This window comes from Moschus berezovskii, chromosome 4 (assembly GCF_049115385.1).
Source record: "Moschus berezovskii isolate FMDL1 chromosome 4, NW_MosBer_1.0, whole genome shotgun sequence".
Lineage (NCBI taxonomy): Eukaryota > Metazoa > Chordata > Mammalia > Artiodactyla > Moschidae > Moschus > Moschus berezovskii.
The window spans coordinates 15583184-15605975 of NC_142463.1; the positions used below are offsets into that span (position 1 = coordinate 15583184).

At 38.5% G+C, this 22792-nt stretch overlaps 1 protein-coding gene across 8 annotated transcripts in view; it reads right to left on the minus strand.

Moving 5' to 3' along the window:
• Positions 1-22792, minus strand: part of SCMH1 (Scm polycomb group protein homolog 1) — a 223642-nt gene that overhangs the window by 33572 nt on the left and 167278 nt on the right. For 7 of the 8 annotated variants that reach the window (XM_055403471.2, XM_055403469.2, XM_088835188.1 and 4 more), the window contains 2 exons: positions 10046-10278; positions 5730-5856 (listed from right to left, as the gene is read on the minus strand). The exons of the other annotated variant lie outside the window; for it this stretch is intronic. In XM_055403471.2, coding sequence (XP_055259446.2) covers positions 5730-5856; positions 10046-10278 — 360 coding nt within the window. The remainder of the gene's footprint in view (positions 1-5729; positions 5857-10045; positions 10279-22792) is intronic. 8 annotated transcript variants of the gene reach the window in all.

A 22792-nucleotide genomic window follows, 5' to 3' on the forward strand; every position in this document is an offset into this window, starting at 1 on the left:
TTCCCTACTTTCTTCAATTTAAGTTTGAATCTGGCAATAAGGAGTTCATGATCTGAGCCTGGTCTTGTTTTTGCTGACTGTTTAGAACTTCTCCATCTTTGGCTACAAAGAATATAATCAATCTGATTTCAGTATTGCCCATCTTGTGCTGTCCATGTGTAGAGTCTTCCTTGTGTTGTTGGAAGAAGGTGTTTGCTATGACCATTCTCTCGGCTAAACTCTGTTAGCCATTGCCCTGCTTCATTCTGTATTCCAAGGCCAAACTTGCCTGTTACTCCAGGTATCTCTTGACTTCTTAGTTTTGCATTCTCTATGATGAAAAGGTGGAGAAGGAAATGGCAACCCACTCCACTGTTCTTGCCTGGAGAATCCCAGGGACGGGGGAGCCTGGTGGGCTTCCGTCTGTGGGGTCGCACAGAGTCGGACACGACTGAAGCGACTTAGCAGCAGCAGCAGCAGCAGCATGATGAAAAGGACATCTTTTTTTGGTGTTAGTTCTAGAAGGTCTTTAGGTCATCATAGAACCGTTCAACTTCAGCTTCTTCGGCATTAGTGGTTGGGGCACAGACTTGGATTACTGTGGTACTGAATGGTTTGCCTTGGAAACGAACAGAGATCATTCTGTTGTTTTTGAGACTGTACTCAAGTACTGCATTTTGGACTCTTGTTGACTATGATGGCTACTCCATTCCTTCTAAGGGATTCTTGCCCACAGATTTACATGTAACAGTCATCTGAATAAAATTTTCCCATTTCTGTCCATTTTAGTTTGCTGATTCCTAAAATATCGATGTTCACACTTGCCATCTCCTGTTTCACCACTTCCAATTTACCTGGATTCATGGACCTAACATTCCAGGTTCCCATGCAATAATGTTCTTCACAGCATCGGACTTTACTTCCATCAACAGACACATCCACAACTGGGCACTGTTTTGCTTTGGTGTTGGTGAAAGGACAAATCAATGGAACAGAGCCCAAAAACAGTCCCACATAAATACAGTGAACTGATCTCTGACAAAGGAGCAAATGCAGTACAATGGAACAAAGATATGTTTTTTCAAGTTTTTTCAGCAAATGGTACTGAGACAACTGGATAGACACACGCAAAAAAGCGAACCTGGACATAGATTTTATACCCTTCACAAAAATTAACTCAAAATAGATACAGACCTAAATGTAAAATTTAAACTACAAAACTGCTGGTATAGCGAGACAATGGTATGTTATTCAGCACTTGATAAGTGAGCTATCAAGCCATGAAAAGACATAGAGGAAATTTAAATAAATATCATTAAATGAAAACACCAATCTGAAAAGGCTACATATATTGAATGATTTAAATTTTATGACATTCTGAAAAACGCTCAACATCCCTCATAATCAGAGAAATGCAAATCAAAACCACAATGAGATACCATTTCACACCAGTCAGAATGGCAGATATCCAAAAGTCTACATGCAATAAATGCTGGAGAGGGTGTGGAGAGAAGGGAACCCTCTTACACTGTTGGTGGGAATGCAAACTAGTACAGCCACTATGGAGAACAGTGTGGAGATTCCTCAAAAATAGAACTGCCATATGATCCAGCAATCGCACTCCTGGGCATACACACCAAGAAAACCAGAATTGAAAGAGACACATGTACTCCAATGTTCGTTGCAGCACAGTTTATAATAGCCAGGACATGGAAGCAACCTAGATGTCCATCTGCAGACGAATGGATAAGAAAGCTTTGGTACATATACACAATGGAGTATTACTCAGCCATTAAAAAGAATGCATTTGAACCAGTTCTAATGAGGTGGATGAAACTAGAGCCTATTATACAGAGTGAAGTAAGCCAGACAGAAAAACGCCAATACAATATATTAACGCATATATATGGAATTTAGAAAAATGGAAATGATAACCCTGTATACGAGACAGCAAAAGAGACACAGATGTATAGAACAGTCTTTGGGACTCTGTGGGAGAGGGTGAGGGTGGGATGGTTTGGGAGAATGGCATTGAAAGATGTATATTATCATATGGAAACGAATCACCAGTTCAGGGTCGATGCATGTTACAGGATGCTTGGGGCTGGTATGCGGGGATGACCCAGAGGGAGGATAAGGGGAGGAGGGAGGTGGGAGGGGGGTTCAGGAGGGGGAACACATGTACACCCGGGGTGGACTCATGTCAATGTATGACAAAACCAACCAATATAATATTGTAAAATAATTAGCCTCCAATAAAAACAAAAATTAAAAAAAAAACAATATCCTAAGGGCAAATGCAAAAAAAAATTAATAAAAAAGAGCACAGAACACTAATAAATATTAGAAAACAACAACAACAAAAAATAAATTCTGTGACATTCTGGAAAAGGTAAAATTATAGAGACAGTAAAAAGGTCAGTGGCTGTCAGATGAGTGGGGCGGTAAGAATGACTAATTAGGCAGAGGACAAAGGATTTTTAGAGCAGTTAAATTATTTTGTAAGATTCTATAATGGTGGATACATGTCATTATATATTTGTCAAAATCCATAGAAAGTACAACACCAAGTAAGATCTCTAATGTAAACTACGGACCTGGGGTGGTAATGATGCTCATCACTGAAACAAACGTACTACTCTGGTGGGGGACATTGATAATGGAGAAGGTGAAACATGTGTGGGGGTTAAGGATGTATAAGGGAAATACATCCTATACCTCCTGCTCAAATTTGCTGTGAACCTAAAAAAAAATAGTCTAGTAAAAAATTCATAAAACAAAAGAGTTCTTCATAGCAGAAGAAAATACCAAGAGTGGGTAAGGAGAATGTAGGCATTTTCTAAACATATGTGACCAAATTCCTAAATGTATGTAAAGTCCCTTTATGCAGAGCATTTTGCAGGACTAGTTTTCCACCAAATACCCTTTGGAAAATGCCACTAGAGAAATAATGATACTTTTACAAAAAAAAATTGCCAGGAATAAGAAACTCAATAAAGAGTTTAGAAAATACAATTGTGGAAAGCTTGAAGAAAATTGAACAAAAAGACAAAGAGAATAGGAATAAGAAGAAAGAGGGTCAAGAATACAAAGGATGACTTTAGGAGGTTCAACATCTGAACATATGCCAGGAAGAGTAAGTAGAGAAAAACTGAGGGAAAATCATTGATGAATTTAAGAAAGTTTCAAGAAACCAAATGATGGAATAGGCATACTATACGTCCACATGGTGAGTAAAAATACTCACATCCTAAGTGAAATTTCAGAATAATGGGGATGAAGAGAAGCTTCAAAGAGAATAAACACGATTCACACAAAACTGAAGATAAAAATCTAGGGAAGATTACATGGTAAAATAAAGATTAAATGGTAAAAGAAAGGAGCAAACTGGGATAACACAAAAGAGAGGTGAACATGCTTGAACACAAAGAAGAAAGATGTACACAGCAGTAAGAGACTATAAGGCTGAGCTCGTAAGTACATAGCAAAATAACCATATAACAAAAAAGGTCACGATTTAATCTAAAACAAAGTTTTGTACAACAAAGGAAAAGTAATCATAGTACTCTACATGGCTCAACTGAGACTAGCATAAAATAAGTTACAATAACACACTATTGAATTTCAATCTAATCATAATTATAATATCATCTTATTAAGAGAGGGAAGCATGTGTGGGTGGGTAACAGGCAAAGAGATTAAGAAGAGTTAAATCCTGGGTTGCCAAAAAAAGAAAAGGAAGAGTTAAAGTGTGTTGGTACAAAAATATCTCAAGTTAAAAAAAAGCAATATAAGCATTCTATTTACATATTTGAAAGTAAATAAAAGAATCAGCTAAATTAAAAGTGACTGCCTTTGGTGAAAAGTAAATGACAGGGGATAGAGGGGGTCTGTTCCTCTTTTTTTGTAATAATTCTTGTAGTCTATTTTTCCTTTAAATTTTCTCATGTATTTAATTCTGATGAAAATAAAAAGTGTTGCGCAGTTAAAAAAAACTGAAAGGTTGGTAATAAAGGATATAGCATGGCACACAGCTTTCAATCTATGATAGCTTTTATTGTTAACAGTCGAAGGGTCTATAAAGGTAACTTGGACTAACTGTATCATTGTATAGGTGTGGAAACTGAGATCAGAAAAGGAAGTGACAGCAAGATCACACAGAAAGAGCAAAGGTCCAGTCAGGATGGTGAAACAGTGATCAGTGAAAACTGCTATAGCCTGGCCAAGAGCAAGAAACAGGGATACAAAGTCAAGTTGCCATTTTTCTCAGCTGTAAGATTCAGACCAAGGGACAGATTTCAGCGTAGTGACCACCAGAAGAGATGAGTTACATCGTTTTAATTGAATAGTGAGGCACAGTCATGGGGCTTCCACTGATACGAATTGTCTAGGTTTTGTTGAAAATACATCCAGGCACCTAACTGATATTTAGAATGATATGGAGTAAACAAGCAGGTATACAGGAATCTAGTGGGCATGTCATAGGTTAGAAAATGGAATTAATATCTTCGCCGAGGTGTTCATCTATCTTTACTTCCTCATCCATGGAACTAAGCTCTTAAGCTTTGTTCATTAATCTAGTAACATTTTTGGACTAAGCAAAACCAGTAACTAGCTGAGGCTAGATGCATAAGACACATTTGGAGAAATCATGTGATAGTACCCTGATCAGAGCTGAACATAAATGTTACCAGCAGGCTCTGTTCTTTTCCAAAGGTTGTTCGGAGAAGAAATGACTGGGCTTCCCTTCAAGCACTAACATTCTAGGGTGGAGACAAACTCAACTCCTAAGAAAAAGACTACCTTAACTTCCACGAGGATCATTTCAATTCCTCAGATTTCCCTAAGATGATGTTTTCACACATGTATCTTAATTTACACATAAAAATGAATATTGTTCTTTTTATCAATAGTTACCCCACTGGGAGGCTGTACATCTATTCTAAAGGGGTAACTCTTTTAGAGTTACCTTCATATAGTTTATGAAATGGGAACAGATATGCACAACCCAAGTGATTACCCACTCACTACAGTTATCAGATTTTGCTTTGAATCAAACATGCACTGATTTGTCTCTAAAATAAAAACCACTTTCACAGTGCCAAAAATTGCCACCATCAAAAATTTAAAAAATCAGAGCAGTGCCATACATATTTGAGTGGTGGCAGAATAATCATAATGCTGGTAGGGTTCCAGAAGGGATCACTAAGGAGGGAGCATGCCAAACTGGAAAGGATGGGTATAATCACAAGCTGAGTCAGAGAGCTCCCCTTGCTGGCTTCATGTCCATCCCACCCCCAGGCCCTAGATCCCCAGCTCTAAGTTCAGAGAATGTCTACTGAAGTTTCTTGGATTATTTTGACAGAATGGAGATGTCTCTGAAGTTATTTCAAACATCAAATTAAATTTTTTTTAAAAGATTCTGTTTAGATTTATAAATGGATAGGGGGCTAATTGGGCTACCCTGATGGCTTCGCAGGTAAAAATCTGCCAGAGATGTAGGCAGATGCGGCTTCGATCCCTGGGTTGGGAAGATCCCCTGGAGGAGGAAATGGCAACACACTCCAGTATCTTTGCCTGAAAAATTCCATGGACAGAGGAGACTGGGGGCTTACAGTCCATGGAGTTGAGCTAGGACATGACTAAGTATGCGTGCCCCAGCAGGGGTCTAATTATTGGTACAGGATGAGAGACAGTACAGACACTGGGGCTTGGGGCTTGTTGCAGCTAATACTGTGATCTGCTCTTACCTGTGGGGGCCTGCATGGCTGAGTTGGGTATGGTGGCAGCATCTTGGGGTACAGTGCTGGTGTCCGGTTCAGGGGTGCTGGTTGTTGGTGAGGTGGGTGGTAGGTTCAGCAAAGTCCGAGGTTTCCTCTGTCAAAATGGATGAGGAAAAGTTTGCTACCCATGATAGGTAACTTGTCTTCTCATTCTTCTATTCTTAGCACTGAATGCACCCATGAAACTGGAATATGTTTGTGGATGGTACTGTGCTCTTTCTTTCTTTTTTTTTTAATTGAAGTATAGCTGATTTACAATGTTGTATTAGTTTCTGGTATATGGCAAAGTGAACCAGATATATATACAAACACAAATATATATTCTTTTTCAGATTCTTTTCCATTACAGGTTATTACAATATATTGAACACAGTTCCTGTGCTATACAGTAAGACCTTGTTGTTTATCTGTTTTATATACAGTAGTGTGTATCTGGTAATACCAGCCTCCTAACTGACCTCTTCTCCCACTTTGCCCTTTGGTAGCCGTAAGTTTGTTTTCTCTATCAGTGTGTTTATTTTGTAAGTAAGTTCATTTGTATCCCAGATTTCACATATAAGTGATATCATATGATATATATATATATATTTTTCCCCCCCAAATAGCATCTTGTTCAAAGCTGCAAAAATAGTAGATGCTTAGTAAATATTTTCTCAATCTATGTATAAGATTCTGGGCTTCTGTAAGCCAGAGTTTAATTCACTATCTTTTATATGTAATCAGTATAATTATCTGAAGTCTGGGTTTTTTATTAAACAGAAAAAAAGCAAAAAAGGAAAAAAAATGCTGTGACTTAAGTCTACTTTGACATCAGTCTGTTTCTCTGTTGAAAAATGGAAACATCCCTTCCCCTAATTCTACAAACTACTTTCCTCTGCTTACCTCTTTGGCTTATTACCTGCCATTTCTTATCTTAAACCTTGTATTCCAGTAATCTCTAACTATGCTGCTGCTGCTGGTAAGTCGCTCCAGTCGTATCTGACTCTGTGCGACCCCATAGACGGCAGCCCACCAGGCTCCCCCATCCCTGGGATTCTCCAGGCAAGAACACTGGAGTGGGCTGCCATTTCCTTCTCCAAGGCATGCAAGTGAAAAGTGAAAGTGAAGTCGCTCAGTTGTGTCTGACTCTGTGCGACCCCATGGACCGCAGCCTACCAGGTTCCTCCATCCGTGGGATTTTCCAGGCAAGAGTACTGGAGTGGGTTGCCATTGCCTTCTCCAAATCTCTAACTATAGTACTTCCCTAAAAACCTGCAGTTTTATCTAGTCCTTGCCTTTAAAATAATAAACTATCTGTTTTGCCTAGAATACCTTTCTTTTTTTTTTTAACCTTATAAATATCTGTTTATCCAGGAAGTTTTTCTAGATTTCCTCTAGTTACTGTCTCTTTTGTGCTATTTCTGTACTTCGCATGGTTGCATTTGTCACAATGTATTTTCGCTATATATTTATATACTGGTGTCCCCTATTAGCTTGGTGCTCCTTGAGGGTCTGATTCTGCTTACCATTCTGACATGATACTTGGCATATGATAAGTGTCATAAATGTCTTTCAACGACGCATACAGTATAGAATACCAATAATGGGAGCAGTAATATCCGGGAGTTGGTGATGGACAGGGAGGCCTGGCGTGCTGTGATTCATGGGGTCGCGGAGAGTCGGACATGACTGAGCGACTGAACTGAACTGAACAAAAATGATTTGAGAAAAATCTAGTATCTCCTCTAAGCTGTTCTGGGCAATCTCTGGGGGAGAAAGATCGCAGAAGGTTGTTTTTTCCTCCAAGAAACAGTTTTCTAAAAACACTTTCTGAATGCAAGGAAAACATAACATTCACTGAGATCCAGAAATCCATTTTTACTAAATGTCACATGTAGAGTCCACTCTGGGAGCTGTACAAACCTGACTGCCTTCTAGGAGTGCATCAGAGAGATAGCCCAATGACAGCAGGCATATATACAGGTAAGCTTTGCCTGTCAAAGCAGTCATGTAAACTCTTATGGAACATTCAAAGCACACACAGGACATGGACATTTCCTCCTGTTTTTGATATTGCCACAAGTAAAAATCTAAATAAGCAATGAGTCAGGAAAGAAAGGAAATGGTTCAACTTTACTGAGTTGGTAGGATTTCATGGGGGTTCCTGAAGAAACAAACCTGGTGAGTTTTGGTTCCCAAATATTGGAGAAAAAAAGCAGAAAGATGTAAAGCATTATTATTATTTGAGATGGGTGCATTTACATGTATTATATCTATTCATATGTTATCCATTCTATTGGTGAGAAAACTGGGGCTCCTAGCCTTACTCAAAGCTTTCTCAAAGTCAACACAGTGGTAACAACTAGAGATGAGATATAAATCTGTTTCTCTGGCTTCAAAGCCTATGCTCTTATCACAAGATCACTTTGCTTCAAAAATGAATATAAGGGTCATGGGTTAAGTAGAGGCCTATACACTTACAGGAATAGGCAAAATCACAGGAAGGGGAATTAGGGAGTCAAATGCCAGGCCATAAAATACAGTATTAGATGAAAGTTATTGCTTTTAAGAGGACTGGAAAGAAAAAGGACTTTGGTTACTATGTTTAGAACTTCCTGAAAGCAGAGCTGGAGCAATCATAGCATGATAGTTCTTAGCTTTGAAGGATCTTAAAGGTTACTTAATCCAACTATCTACCTAATACTTTTACATCCCACTCCTTAAAAACATCCATATCAGTACCTGGGTATTTGATGAAATACCTCTAGTGATGGGAGATTACTACTTGCATTTGAAATAGATTTAACTGTTCCTTTTATGTTGAGATAAAGCCTATTTGCTTGAGTTTCTGCTTATTGGTTCTTTCTGTCTTTGGAACCTCATGGACAAGTTTTCTCCCTTTTTAATCTGTCAAGGTACCCTCACAACATCAAAAGCATGACTTCCCTGGCCTTGGAATTTTTAGAGCCTTCAGCCTCTCCTCCATAACATGAGAATGAGAAGAGAGTAATGGAGACAAAAATGAATCAGGATCTGGGTTAAGGGTTAATGATAACAGATCGGGAGTATTCTGCATTACATAGAAGGATCAGGATGTGACACCAAGAATTCAAAACCAATAAATAAGGGATATGCTCAATTGGAAATCATCACTAAAATCATCTATCTATCTATCCATCCATCCATCGTGCATATATTGAATATTTACCAAGAGATTGAGATATAGGGCATGGGCAGGAGAAAAAAAGACGACTAGGTTCTTGACCTTCAGGAGTTTATATTCTAGAAGGACTGAGGTCAGCTGGAGCTAAGAAACAAAACAAAACCACCCAAACAAACAAACCTAGAGAAGAACTTAGGAAATTGGAATGGAATGCCTAAGGAGAACTGGGTATCATTTTCACACTGGAACTCAGGTAGTCTAGTTTGGGAGGGAGGTGCAGAGAAATTCTCTGAGACTTAGGAAGTGATTGAAGAAGATGATACCAAAGGAAGCCTTAGAGAAGCAGCTGAGAAAGTTTCGTATCAATGGTTTTCTGAGGGAAGATACACATGGAGACCTGGTCATGACTAAAAGGTGGTACTTTTGGTACAGTGCTCAGTGAAGCTTGACCCAGTGATTTTTTCCAACATCAGAGGTTAAGTGTTACCTTCCTCGGGAAATGTGAGAGAGTGAATATGTGATGGAGCAGTAGTGATCTTAGAACTAGAAGATCTGGAGATCCATCTCTGTAGCCTTTGCCATTGATTGGCTGTGTGACTGTAGGGAAGTCATTTCACATCTCTAAGTCTCAATTTACTTGACAATTTAACATTAACACTACTTATCTCCTAGAGTTTTGTGAAGATCATATGATATGTAATGGTGTCAAGTACAGAGCCTGATCCTTAGTAAATATTCAATAATTTCTTTTTTTTTAAAAGAAGGTATAGGGACAGAGAAATAAATACATTTACAGTGTCAGTTTTCTCCTTCTGTTCACATACGTGGGCATCCACTTTGTGTAGGTTAGTAACAATTAGGAGCAGAGCCTTTCATCTATTGAAGATATCAGACCAGAATTCCCGTGAATATAACTTTCAAAGTAAAAATTTGTTTCTTATCCATACCATCTTATCTCTAACATTACCAACTCCTAGCTAAGTAGCTGAAGTAGGGATGACAATATAGGAGATTCTCCTTAAAAGCACACACAAGGTGGAGAATAGAGTCAGACACATTCCTTTCTAAGACGAATGGATATGGATGAGTTATTCCTTTACAACCATTTATCCCTTGCTGGCAAACCCACATTTTTACCTACCTTACTGCCAGGTTTGGGACCCCTCTTCTTTGGGAATTTCAAAGGCTCAGCTGACTTGGATGGGGTAGAGATGGGATGGGGAATGAGGGGCTTGGGTGTCCGGCCCCGCTTCTTTCCTGGTTTACGCCCCCTCTGCCCTGGTTGATGCTCCAAGACAGTTTTGGTGCTGCTGTGGATGCTGGGCTTCTCAGTGTTCACATCGGATGCAGGGTAGGGATTCTTTGGAATCACAACTGCAAGAAAAAGACTCATTCTAACACTCCCTCCTCCCACCTGCATCCCCATCCCAGCCAGAGGGAAAAAAAGATTTGCTACTTCTGCTTGGATAGTTTTATCCCAGGAAGCTAGTCTCTTGGCATCTGACCTAAAAGTTAGAAAATCTCAGAGGAGAACTGAATTTAGATTGGCCAGAATTGGAAGTTTTAATTATTTCTGGCTAACGTAGAAAAAATATCACACGTTTCTTCCCAAAGAATCTAGTTAAAGCATATAAACAACCACAGGCTCAGAGATGGAATGGCTCTTAGAAGCTTACAGTCTTTTCCTGCTAAGAATGAAGATCTGAGGCTCAGAAGAGGAAGTGATGCCCTCCCTAGGTTACAGAGTGAGTTGGGATAAGGACTTATGTGTGGAAACCAGGTTCTGACAACTAAATCAGGGATTTTCTGTATCAGTCGACTTAAAGTTTTAGCATGATTACTGCAGTGAGGACTACCGAAATACATACAAATATATACATTTAATAGCATCTTTCCTTACCTTAAAAATTTGGACTTTAAGGTAAAGTCCAAATTCTTTATTCTGATATCCAAAGACTTTTGTGATTTTGCCCCTGCCTCGCTTCCCAGGTATGTCTGATGTCATTGCCTATCACCCACCCCCATGTCGTAGCTCCACTGTTTTCTGAACACCAGTTTGTTCAGATACGTTGAGTTCTCTATTCTTTCTGATCTGAATACATCAGTACTCTGTTTTCGACTCTCAGCTCCAGAATCACCACCTTACTGAGGCCCTGTCTGACAACTCCATCAGTGCTCCACCTGCTCTAAAACATTCTGTAGAGTACTTTCAATTTACTCCAATCATTCATCTCCTTAATTGAGAATCCTTCAAAGTAAGCAGTATCTAATTCATTCCACAAAGTTGTTAAGCACTCACTACAGGCTATGCATTATTTTAAGTCTTGGGGTAAAATACTGAACAAAACATAGTTTCCACTCTTATGGAGCTTACCACCTAGTCGGGGAGACAGAAAATAGGCAAAAAAATACACACTATAATATTAGGTAAATGCCATGATTAAAACTAAAGCAAGTTAAGGAGACACAGAGGTGAAGAAAGTCCTCTTTGTGAAGGTGACATTTGCACAGAGCTCCCAAATGAAATAAAGGCAAAGTCTTATGAAGAGCTGAGGGAAGAGCCATCCAGTAGATGGTATATAACAAGTGCAAAGATTCTGAGATGGGAACATGTTACTGTGTTTGAGAAATGGAAAGATCAGTACAGCTGGAATTGAGTGAGCAAAGGGGAGAGTGGTGGGAGATTAGGTAGAGAAGAAGTAGCAATAAGACTGTGTGGGATTTTGTAGACCCTGAAGATGAACCTAAATTTATCTTAAGTCTGAAGGGAAGCCATTGGAGAGTTTTGAGCAAGTGAGTGACAGGGCAGACTTAAAAGGGAACACTCCGGCTGCTCTGGGAGGGGAGGGGACAAGAGTAGAACTTAGGAGACAAGTTAATAAAGTAATTACAGTGGGTAGGTAGAAGACAGTATTTCTTGTGCTTCCATGTAGTATGTAACAGATATGACAATGTAGTGCTGCTGATCCAGCAACTAGAAAAAATCAGATAAATTATTTTAAAAGACATTGCATTGTTACAGAAATTATGAGGATTAGATGAACTGGAATTCCAGACCTGGATGAGGAGGGTTTTTTAAGTAGCTGACACTGTTTTCTTTCCTGAGCACATTTGCCAAATTTGGGCATGAACAAACGGTCAGTCTTGGCCTATGCAGAGGAACTCCACTGGAGGAAAGAGAAACTGATGAGGCTGCTATGAGACTGGAATTTGAGGAGTTCCATGAATATGGCCTATTTTTCCCATAGGATATCTGCTGAGTTCTGAGCCTGCATGTTGGGGCTGCAAAGCTAGGCTGAGAGCTTCTAAAAAGGCAGAGTGAAAATTCCCATAATTTTGTGATTTCAGCAGACAAGGTCCCACCGAAGGATGAGGTCTACTTCTAACACAGCCGATCTCTTCTTCAAGAGAAATGCCTTATTTTGAAATTGTAAGGACTCAAAGGTCAAAGAACCAAGTCCCAAAACTCTCACAGGCATGACAACTGTGGTTTTTCACAACTATGAAGATGAAGACCCATTAGGCTCTCAGTCGAGGGTCCAGGGCCTCAGAATATGGATATAAACCATAGATAAAATTCATATCTGAACTAGTTCAATCCATGATTAGACTGAGAGGATCAGACCCTTATCCTATTAGCATAAAGGAAAGAGGAAAGAAAGAATTCTTTCTGATAGAAATATCAGCTGGAGTCTCAACAGTTCTTTTATATAAAATATCCAGTGTGTGTGTGTAAGAGAGAAATATAAAAAGAGTCAGAACAATGTGATTGATAATCAAGAAAAAATATAGACAATAGAAAACTCATGTATGATCCAGATAATGAAATAGACTTTAAACTAACCATAAGTAATATGGTTTTAAAAAGTAGAGGAAAAGATGAAAAAAAATGTAAGAAAAGATAATACTCACAGAAAACTGCAACCTTCATAACAAATTAAATGAACATACTAGAATAAAAACACAATATTAAAAATTAAGAATTCATTAGACGGATTTAAGGGTAAACAAGATCTAGCAGAAGAATTTAAAAATCTGAAGAAAAATCAACAGAAAACATGCAAAATGAAGGAAAAATACAGAAAAAAACACCAGATAAACAGATTAGAACATTAGGGACATGTGGACACAGTCAACAGATACAAAATATGAGTAACTATAATCCCTGTGAGAGAGGACAGAGAGAATGAGGTAAAACTATACTTGAAGACTAATGAAAGAAGAGCTCAGCAATCCACAAGCAGCAAAAATACAAAAAAACCCTCCAAACTACACCAAACCACATCACTGTGAAACTGCTGAAAATAAAATACATAAAATAAAGCGAAATGAAAGAAAAAGATACATTTTTAAAAGCAGTTAAAGAAAAAAGGATTATTTTTACAGAAGCAATTGACTTTGTCACAGAAACTATGGAAGCAAGAAGCAATAGTGTTAAATGACAGTTTTAAAGGGCTAAAATATGTAAACTGTCAACCCAGAGTTCTATATCTAGTGAAAATATCCTTCAAAAATGAAGGTGAAAAAGTATAAAAGCAACCTAAGTGTTCATCAACAGATGAATGAATAAAGAAGATGTCACACACATACACACAGGAATACCACTCAGCCATAAAAAAGAATGAATTCTCTTTTGCCATTTGTAGCAACATGCAGAGATTTGGAGGATATTATGCTAAGTGAAATAAGTCAGACAGAGAAAGAAAAATACTGTATTAGATATCTCTTATATGTGGAATCTAAAAAATACAACAAACTAGTGAATAAAACAACAAAAAAGAAGCAGATTCCCAGATGCAGAGAACAAACTAGTGACTTACAGTAGAAAGAGGGAACCGAGGAGGGGCAATAGAGGGACAGAGGAAAAAAGAGGGTTACTATGGGGTCATAAGAAATGATTTCTTCTAACCATCTGTGTGACACTTTTGAAAACTGTAAAGCACAACAGAATTTAAAGACTCTTGCATGCAATTAAAATTTTAAAAAAAGGTAAAATAACATTTTTAGAAACATCAAAGCTGACAGAATGTCACTAACAGACCTAAACTACAGGAAATGAAAAGGAAGTTCTTCAGGATAAAGAAGAGTAATCCCAGATGGAAAAATACAACTGTAGGAAGGAAGAGCATTAGAAGGGGTAAATATGTGGACAGATACAAGACAATATTGACTATTTAGAAAAAGATTTTTTTTTAAATGGCTTGTAGTACTCTTGCCTAGAAAATTCCATGTATGGAGGAGCCTGGTAGGCTGCAGTCCGTGGGGTCGCTAAGGGTCGGACACGACTGAGCGACTTCACTTTCACACATTGGAGAAGGAAATGGCAGCCCACTCCAGTGTTCTTGCCTGGAGAATCCCAGGGACGGGGGAGCCTGGTGGGCTTCCGTCTATGGGGTCACACAGAGTCGGACACGACTGTAGTGACTTAGCAGCAGCAGCAGCAAGGTTTATAGTACATGTACAGTTGATGCTTAAACAACATAGGTTTTAATTGTGCATATCCATTTGCATGCAAAATTTTAAAATAAACATGTACTACAGTACTGCAGGATTCATGGTTTGCTTAAATCCATGGATGTACAACCATGGATATGGAGGGCTTACTGTGAAGTTATATGCAGATTTCACTGCCCCTAATCTACACGCTATTTAAGGGTCAACTGTATTAGTAAATTATATAAAAGCAATAGCACACAGGATGGTAGTAGTGGGGTAAATGGAGCCAAAATTACTTAAGAACTTTGCATTATTTGGGAGGGGCCAGAGTGCTTACTTAAGATGAACTTTAGTAAGTTCAAAATATACAATTCTAGCTAGTTAAAAAATTCTAACAAGAATGCATCACTAAAAAAGCTAAGGAGAGAGAAATGGAATAATAAAACATGCTCGATTAATCCCAAAGAAGGCAAGAAAGGAGGAACAAAGAAATGAGTAAGAACTCAGAGAGAAAACAAAAAGCAAAACACAAAATGACAGACTTTAACCCAATAATCACATTAAATATAAGTGGTTTGAATAAACTATGAGAAAATAAACATACTAGACCCCAAAACCTCCAAGAACCCAATTATATCTATTTATAAGATGGCACTGAAATATAAGAAAACTTAAAATATAATGATAGAGGAAGACAAAAACAAACAGATGGAAAAATACATACCCTGTGAACATTAACCAAAGAAGGTTCAAGTGGCTAAGTTAATATCAGACAAGACAGTCTTAATGCAGGAAGTATAACTAGACTAAAAAGGGATAATTCATCAAGATACAATAGTCAATTCATATCACCAAAACGAAAAGGCAGTCTACTGAATGGGAGAAGATATTTGCAAATGATATATCCAATAAGGGGTTAACATCCAAAATACACAAATATACAACTCAATATAAATAAAAAACCTAATTAACAATGGGCAGAGGACCTGAATAGACATTTTTCCAAAGAAGACATACAGACACATGAAAAGATGCTCAACATTACTAATCATCAGTGCAATGCAAATCAAAAACCACAATGAGATACCACTTCACATTTGTCAGAATGGCCATTACCCAAAAAAGAACAAATAACAGGTGTTGGCAAGGATATGGAGAAAAGAGAAACCTCATTTACTGTTGGTGGGAATGTAAATCGGTGCAGTCACTATGGGAAACAGCATTCTTATAAAAATTAAAAACAGAACTGCCATGTGATCCAGCAAATTAACTTCTGGGTATTTACGCAAAGAAACAAAAACACTTAATTTGAAAAGGCATATAAGAAAAAGAAAAGAAAAGGCATGTGCACACCAATGTTCACAGTATTACTGTTTACAATAGCCAAGATACAGAAACAACCTAAATGTCCACTGATAGATGAATGGCTAAAATAAATGCAGTATACATATACAAAGGAGTATTTACTCAGCTATGAAAAAAGAAATCTTTCCATTCGTGACAACATGGATAAATCTAGAAGGTATGCTAAATGAAGTAAATCAGACAAAGACAAATACTGTATGATCTCACATGTGGAATCTAAAAAACAAAACAAACAAAAAAACAAAAACAGAATCTTAGATACAACAAGACAAACTAGTGATTGAGAAAGAGGAGGGCAGTGGAGGAGTCATAAAACAGGTGAAGGGGATTAAGAGGCACAAAACCCCAGTAATAAAACAAGTCCTTGGGGATGTAATATACAGCATAAGAAATATAGTCAATAATGTTTTAATAGCTTTGTAGGGGGACAGATGGTTACTAGATTCATCATGGTGATCATTTCAAAATATATGCAAATGTCAAATCACCATGTAGCACACCTGGAATAAACATATTATACATCAACTATATTTAATTTAAAAAAACTCCAGTTAAAGTGGAAATGAAACAAACTAAAATTACTTATAAATGATAATTATAGCAAAAGTTAGTCAATTCAAAAGGAAGCTATAATAACCTTACATTTATAGGAGATCAATCCTGGGTGTTCATTGGAAGGACTGATGCTAAAGCTGAAACTCCAATACTTTGGCCACCTCATGCGATGAGTTGACTCACTGGAAAAGACTCTGATGCTGGGAGGGATTGGGGGAGGGAGGAGAAGGGGACGACAGAGAATGAGATGGCTGGATGGCATCACCGACTCGATGGACATGAGTTTGAGTGAACTCTGGGAGTTGGTGATGGACAGGGAGGCCTGGCATGCTGTGATTCATGGGGTCGCAGTGTCGGACACGACTGAGCGGCTGAACTGAACTGAGCTGAACTGAATAATATAAAATATAAAAGCAAGATTTAAAGAACTAAAAGGAGAAACAGTTATGAGTTGGAGATTTCTGACACATTTCTCAGTTACTGGTAAGTCAAGAATGTGAGGAAGTGGGAAGCTGCAGCTCAGTGCTCTGTGATGGCCTTGAGGGGTGTGGTTAAGACTCCGTGCTCCCAATGCTTGGGGCCTGGGTTTGATCCCTGATCCCAGGGACGGAGGAGCCTGGTAGGCTGCCGTCTATGGGGTCGCACAGAGTCGGACACAAATGAAGTGACTTAGCAGCAGCAGCAACAGGGAACTAGATCCTACATGCCACAACCTAAGAGTTTGCATGTTACAACTAAGAGTTTGCATGATAGAACAAAAGATCTTGCATGCTGCAACTAAAGATCCCATGTACGGCAACTAAGACCCTGCACAGTCAAATAACTAACTAAAGTATTAAAAAAAAAGAATGTGAAAATATAACTAAGGATAGAAAATATTGAATAATACAATCAGCTAACTAGTAACATAAATAACTAATTAACGTGTGTGTGTGCTTAGTCGCTCAGTTGTGTTTGCCTCTTTGCAACCCCATGGACTGTAGCCCACCAGGTTCCTCTGTCCTTCAGGATTCTCTAGGCAAGAATACTGGAGTGGGGTGCCATGTCCTCCTCCAGGGGATCTTCCCAACCCAGAGATCCCAACCCCAGGTCTCCCGCATTGCAGGTGGATTCTATACTGTTTGAGCCACCAGGGAAGCCCAAGAATCCTGGAGTGTCTCCAGGATCCCTTCTCCAGGGGATCTTCCTGACCCAGGAATTGAACTGTGGTCTCCTGCATTGCAGGTGGATTCTTTACCAGCTGAACTACATAGGAAGCCCACTAATTAACATAAATAATCAAATAACAGGTTAACCAACCAACCTAATTGACACATACAGGACATTATGCCCAAAAAGTATAGAATACACATTCTTTTCAAATGTTTATGTAATGTACTGGGTGAAAAACCAATTCTCAATAAAGTACAAAGAACTGAAATAATAAAGAATATGTTCTCTAACCACGTGGAATTTAAATAGAAATCAATAACAAAAAATTAATTAAAAGACCCAGTGTTAAGAAATTAAGTGGCATATAAGCTAGTGGTAAAGAACCCACCTGCCAACGCAGGAGATATAAGACACACAGGTTTGATCCCAGGGTCAGGAAGATCCCCTGGAGAAGGGCATGGCAACCCACTCCAGTATTCCTGCCTGGAGAATCCCAAGAACAGAGAAGCCTGGTGGGCTACAGTCCATAAGGTCGCACAGAGTCAGACATGACTGAAGTGACTTAGCACACATGTAGCACACACATACTTGTAAATAACTCATATCAAAGAAATAAAATGTAAGTAAAAAAATTTTTAGAACTTAAAATTCATGAAAATATGAGATATACAAATGTGAGATTTAACTAAATCAGCGCTCAAAGGGAAGTTTACAGCTATAAATGTTTATATTAAAAGAAAAGAAAGGTTACGTATCAAAGATTTAAGCTTCTATTTCAGAAAGCTAAGAAAAGAAGAGCAAACTAAACTCAAAGAAAGTAGAATTAAGAACACAATAGAGATGAGCAGATAAGTCAATGAAAACAGAAACAGAAAATGGACATACAGTAGAGATATCAGCAAAGTTAAAGGCTGATCCTTTGAAAACATAATCCTTTAACAAGCCTGATTAAGAAATACAACCCCCACACTACAATCTACAAGTATCAAGAATAAAAGAGGAGATTTCATCATAGATCTTTCAGACATTAAGAAGATAGTAACAGGATATTATAAATAACTTTATACAAATAAATTAGGAAATTTATATAAAATTGGAGATTTCCTTGAAAAAACACAACTTACTAAAATAGACACAAGACTGGGGATGTGCCAGTTCTCAGTATGGTGGTTGCCTGGCCCTCTGGGCCAGGTGTTCCCAGGACTGCCTCCTCTGGCTCCTGGGTGTCCTGTGATTAATCAGTGTCAGTCACTATGGGCCCTTGGGGAGCTGCTGCCAGGGGTGGTGAAGAGACACAGTGAGAGGGAACATTGTTCAATGTGGAACAATATATTTGTAAAGATCCAAAAATAAATGATGTTACATAAGAACCAGTTAACTGTACACACTACACAGCTCATGATCAGATCAGATACAGTCATCTGATTTATAATAAAGGAACCCCTGTAATTCTGGGGTGGGAAGGGGACCATGGACTCTTCAATAAAATTGCAGGGAGTCAAACAGATATCCATATATAACCATATACTTCATTCCAGATACAAAAATTAATGTGAAAGTTAAAACATCAGATTTTCAGAAGAACACAGAAGGGAATATCTTCAAAACTCTGGGACAAGTAAAGATTTATTAAACAGAACACACAATTTTAATATAAAAGGTTGATACATATGACTTCCTTAAAACAAAAAAATTTCTCCTCACCAACAGAAAACATTTCTTTTTCAAAAAGTGAAAAACAAATCCAGGAAGTGGAAAAGGATATATAAAACACATATGTCTGGATATTACTGGAAAGTAATATCCAGAATATATTTTTAAAAAATCCTAAAAATCTATAACAAAAGTTTCATAATCCAATTTTAAAAATGGGTAAGACTTGAAAAATGGTAACACAGGTGTGCTGCAGTCCATGGGGTTGCAAAGAGTTGGACATGACTGAGTGACTGAACTGACTGAAGACTTGAAAAGCCATGTCACAAAAATGAACATATAAATATCAATAGGATATGAAAAGCTGTTGAATATTATTAGTTATCAGGAAAATGCAAGTTAAAACTAAAGATACTAAATCTCCACCAACTGCTAAAATTAAAAAGACTGATACTACCTATCATTGTTGAGGAACATGAGGCAAGTAGAATGTCTGTATGTTGTGAGACTGTAAATCATTTTGAAAGATTGTTTAGCTTTATACTCTATCACCCGACAACTTCACACTTCAATATATAACCAAGAGAAATGAGTGGTACGATCACCAAAGATATGTAATAGAATGTTCACAGTAGCATTTTTCAAGACGACTCCCCTAGGGACATTGCAGGCATTATCTGTCTGAAGATGCACCTACACTAGGATTCAGCAATTTCAATCTAAGGTATAAATGCCAGAGAAATTCTTGAACATGTACACTGAGATATGTGTAAAAGAATGGTTACAGCGGTATTATTTGTAATGACTTTTGAAAACTTGAAATGACCCAAATGTCTCTTACTGGTGAATGGATTTTTAAAATGTTATACGGTTAGCAGTTTTCCAAGTTCAGTCTGGAAGCATCTGGGGGGTTCTTAAAATTCTTCTGAAGGTCTGTAAAGTCAAAATTATTTTCATGATGCTAAAACATTATTTGTCTTTTTCATTCTTATCCTCTCACAGTAGAGTGTTCCAGATGCTATAAGAGTGATACCATCACTTTGACAGCTAATGGCATGTGTGTCAGTATATCCTTATGTTTTAAAACATTCTTATGCTTTAATTTCTAATGTACTAACATGGATAATTCCCATAACTAAAAAGCCTTCAGGTTAAGGATGTAAAAGCTTCCCGATACCGAAAGTTTTGAGTGATCTATAATCACTTCCTTTCCCTTCTCTTTCCAACACACTGGAAAGAAACCCAATCCAACTCTTTACATATTCTACACCTAAACTTGAGTAACTGAACATGGCGAATGTTCACACTGATTCAGTTCAGTTCAGTCATTCAGTTGTGTCTGACTCTTTGTGTCCCCATGGACTATATAGCACGCCAGGCTTTCCTGTCTACCACCAACTCTTAGAGTTTACTCAAACTCATGCCCATTGAGTTGGTGATGCCATCCATTTCATCCTCTGTTGTCCCCTTCTCCTCCTGCCTTCAATCTTTTCAAATGAGTCAGTCCTTCGCATCAGGTGGCCAAAGTATTGGAGTCTCAGCTTTAGCATCAGTCCTTCCAATGCATATTCAGGACTGATTTCCTTTAGGATGGCCTGGTTGGATCTCCTGGCTGTCCAAGGGACTCTCAAGAGTCTTCTCCAACACCACAGTTCAAAAACATCAATTCTTTGGCACTCAGCTTTCTTTATAGTCCAATTCTTCACATCCATACATGACTACCGGAAAAACCGTAACTTTGACTAAACAGACCTTTGTTGGCAAAGTAATGTCTCTGCTTTTTAATATGCTGTCTAGGTTGGTCATAGCTTTTCTTCCAAGGAGCAAGCGTCTTTTAATTTCATGGCTGTAGTCACCATCTGCAGTGATTTTGGAGCCCCCAAAATAAAGTCTCTCACTGTTTTCGTTGTTTCCCCATCTATTCACCATGAAGGGATGGGACCAGATGCCATGATCTTTGTTTTCTGAATGTTGAGCTTTAAGCCAACCTTTCCACTCTCCTCTTTCACTTTCATCAAGAGGCTCTTTAGTTCTTCACTTTCTGCCATAAGTGTGGTGTCATCTGCCTATCTGAGGTTATTGACATTTTTCCCAGCAATCTTGATTTCAGCTTGTGCTTCATCCACCCTGGCATTTCACATGATGTACTGTGCTGGAATCAAGATTGCTGGGAGAAATATCAATAACCTCAGATATGCAGATGATATTACCCTTATGGCAGAAAGTGAGGAGGAACTAAAAAGCCCCTTGATGAAAGTGAAAGAGGAGAGTGAAAAGGTTGGCTTGAAGCTCAACATTCAGAAAACAAAGATCATGGCATCTGGTCCCATCACTTCATGGGAAATAGATGGAAAAACAGTGGAAACAGTGTCAGACTTTATTTTTTTGGGCTCCAAAATCACTGCAGATGCTGACTGCAGCCATGAAATTAAAAGACACTTACTCCTTGGAAGGAAAGTTATGACCAACCTTGATAGTATATTAAAAAGCAGAGACATTCCTTTGCCAACAAAGGTCCGTCTAGTCAAGGCTATGGTTTTTCCCGTGGTCATGTATGGATGTGAGAGTTGGACTGTGAAGAAAGCTGATCGCCAAAGAATTGATGCTTTTGAACTGTGGTGCTGGAGAAGACTCTTGAGAGTCCCTTGTACCGCAAGGAGATCCAACCAGTCCATTCTAAGGGAGATCAATCCTGGGTGTTCACTGGAAGGACTGATGCTAAAGCTGAAACTGCAATACTTTGACCACCTCATGCGACGAGTTGACTCACTGGAAAAGACTCTGATGCTGGGAAAGGTTGGGGGCGGGAGGAGAAGGGGACGACAGAGAATGAGATGGCTGCATGGCATCACCGACTCTGTGGACGTGAGTTTGAGTGAACTCCGGGAGTTGGTGATGGACAGGGAGGCCTGGCGTGCTGTGATTCATGGGGTCGCGGAGAGTCGGACACGACTGAGCAAACGAACTGAACTGAACTGTGCATATAAGTTAAATAAGCGGGGTGACATAAATATAGCCTTGACGAACTCCTTTCTCTATTTGGAACCAGTTTGTTGTTCCATGTCCAGTTCTAACTGTTGCTTCCTGACCTGCATACAAATTTCTCAGGAGGCAGATCAGGTGTTCTGGTATTCCCATCTCTTTAAGAATTTTCCACACTTTGTTGTGATCCACACAGTCAAAGACTTTAGCAGAGTCAATAAAGCAGAAGTAGATGCTTTTCTGGAACTCTTGCTTTTTCGATGATCCAACGGATGTTGGCAACTTGATCTCTGGTGCCTCTGCCTTTTCTAAAACCAGCTTGAACATCTGGAAGTTCATGGTTTATGTACTGATGAAGCCTGGCTTGGAGAACTTTGAGCATTACTTACTGATTACTATAAACCATAAGACTGCCCCATGTATTTCTAGTAACAAACATGGAATCTGAGCTGATCAGGGAGAAAAGAGATTTACTTTGGAATTCCTACCATCACATGAAAAGAGGCTGACTGAGTTCTTACTTGGTACTCAGAACATGTTTGCAAAGTAAGAAAGGAAACAGATATAAGAGAAGAACTGAATGGGCTTTAATTGGCTTTATAAATACCAGAAAGCAGTTCTTTTTTCCCTGAAGGCTAGAAATAAAAGTTCATGATGCCAAATGGCAAAGAAGTTGCTCTCTCTGGCCTGAAAGACACAGACAGAAGAAACTAACCAATTATACTTAACAGTTCTGAAAAATCAG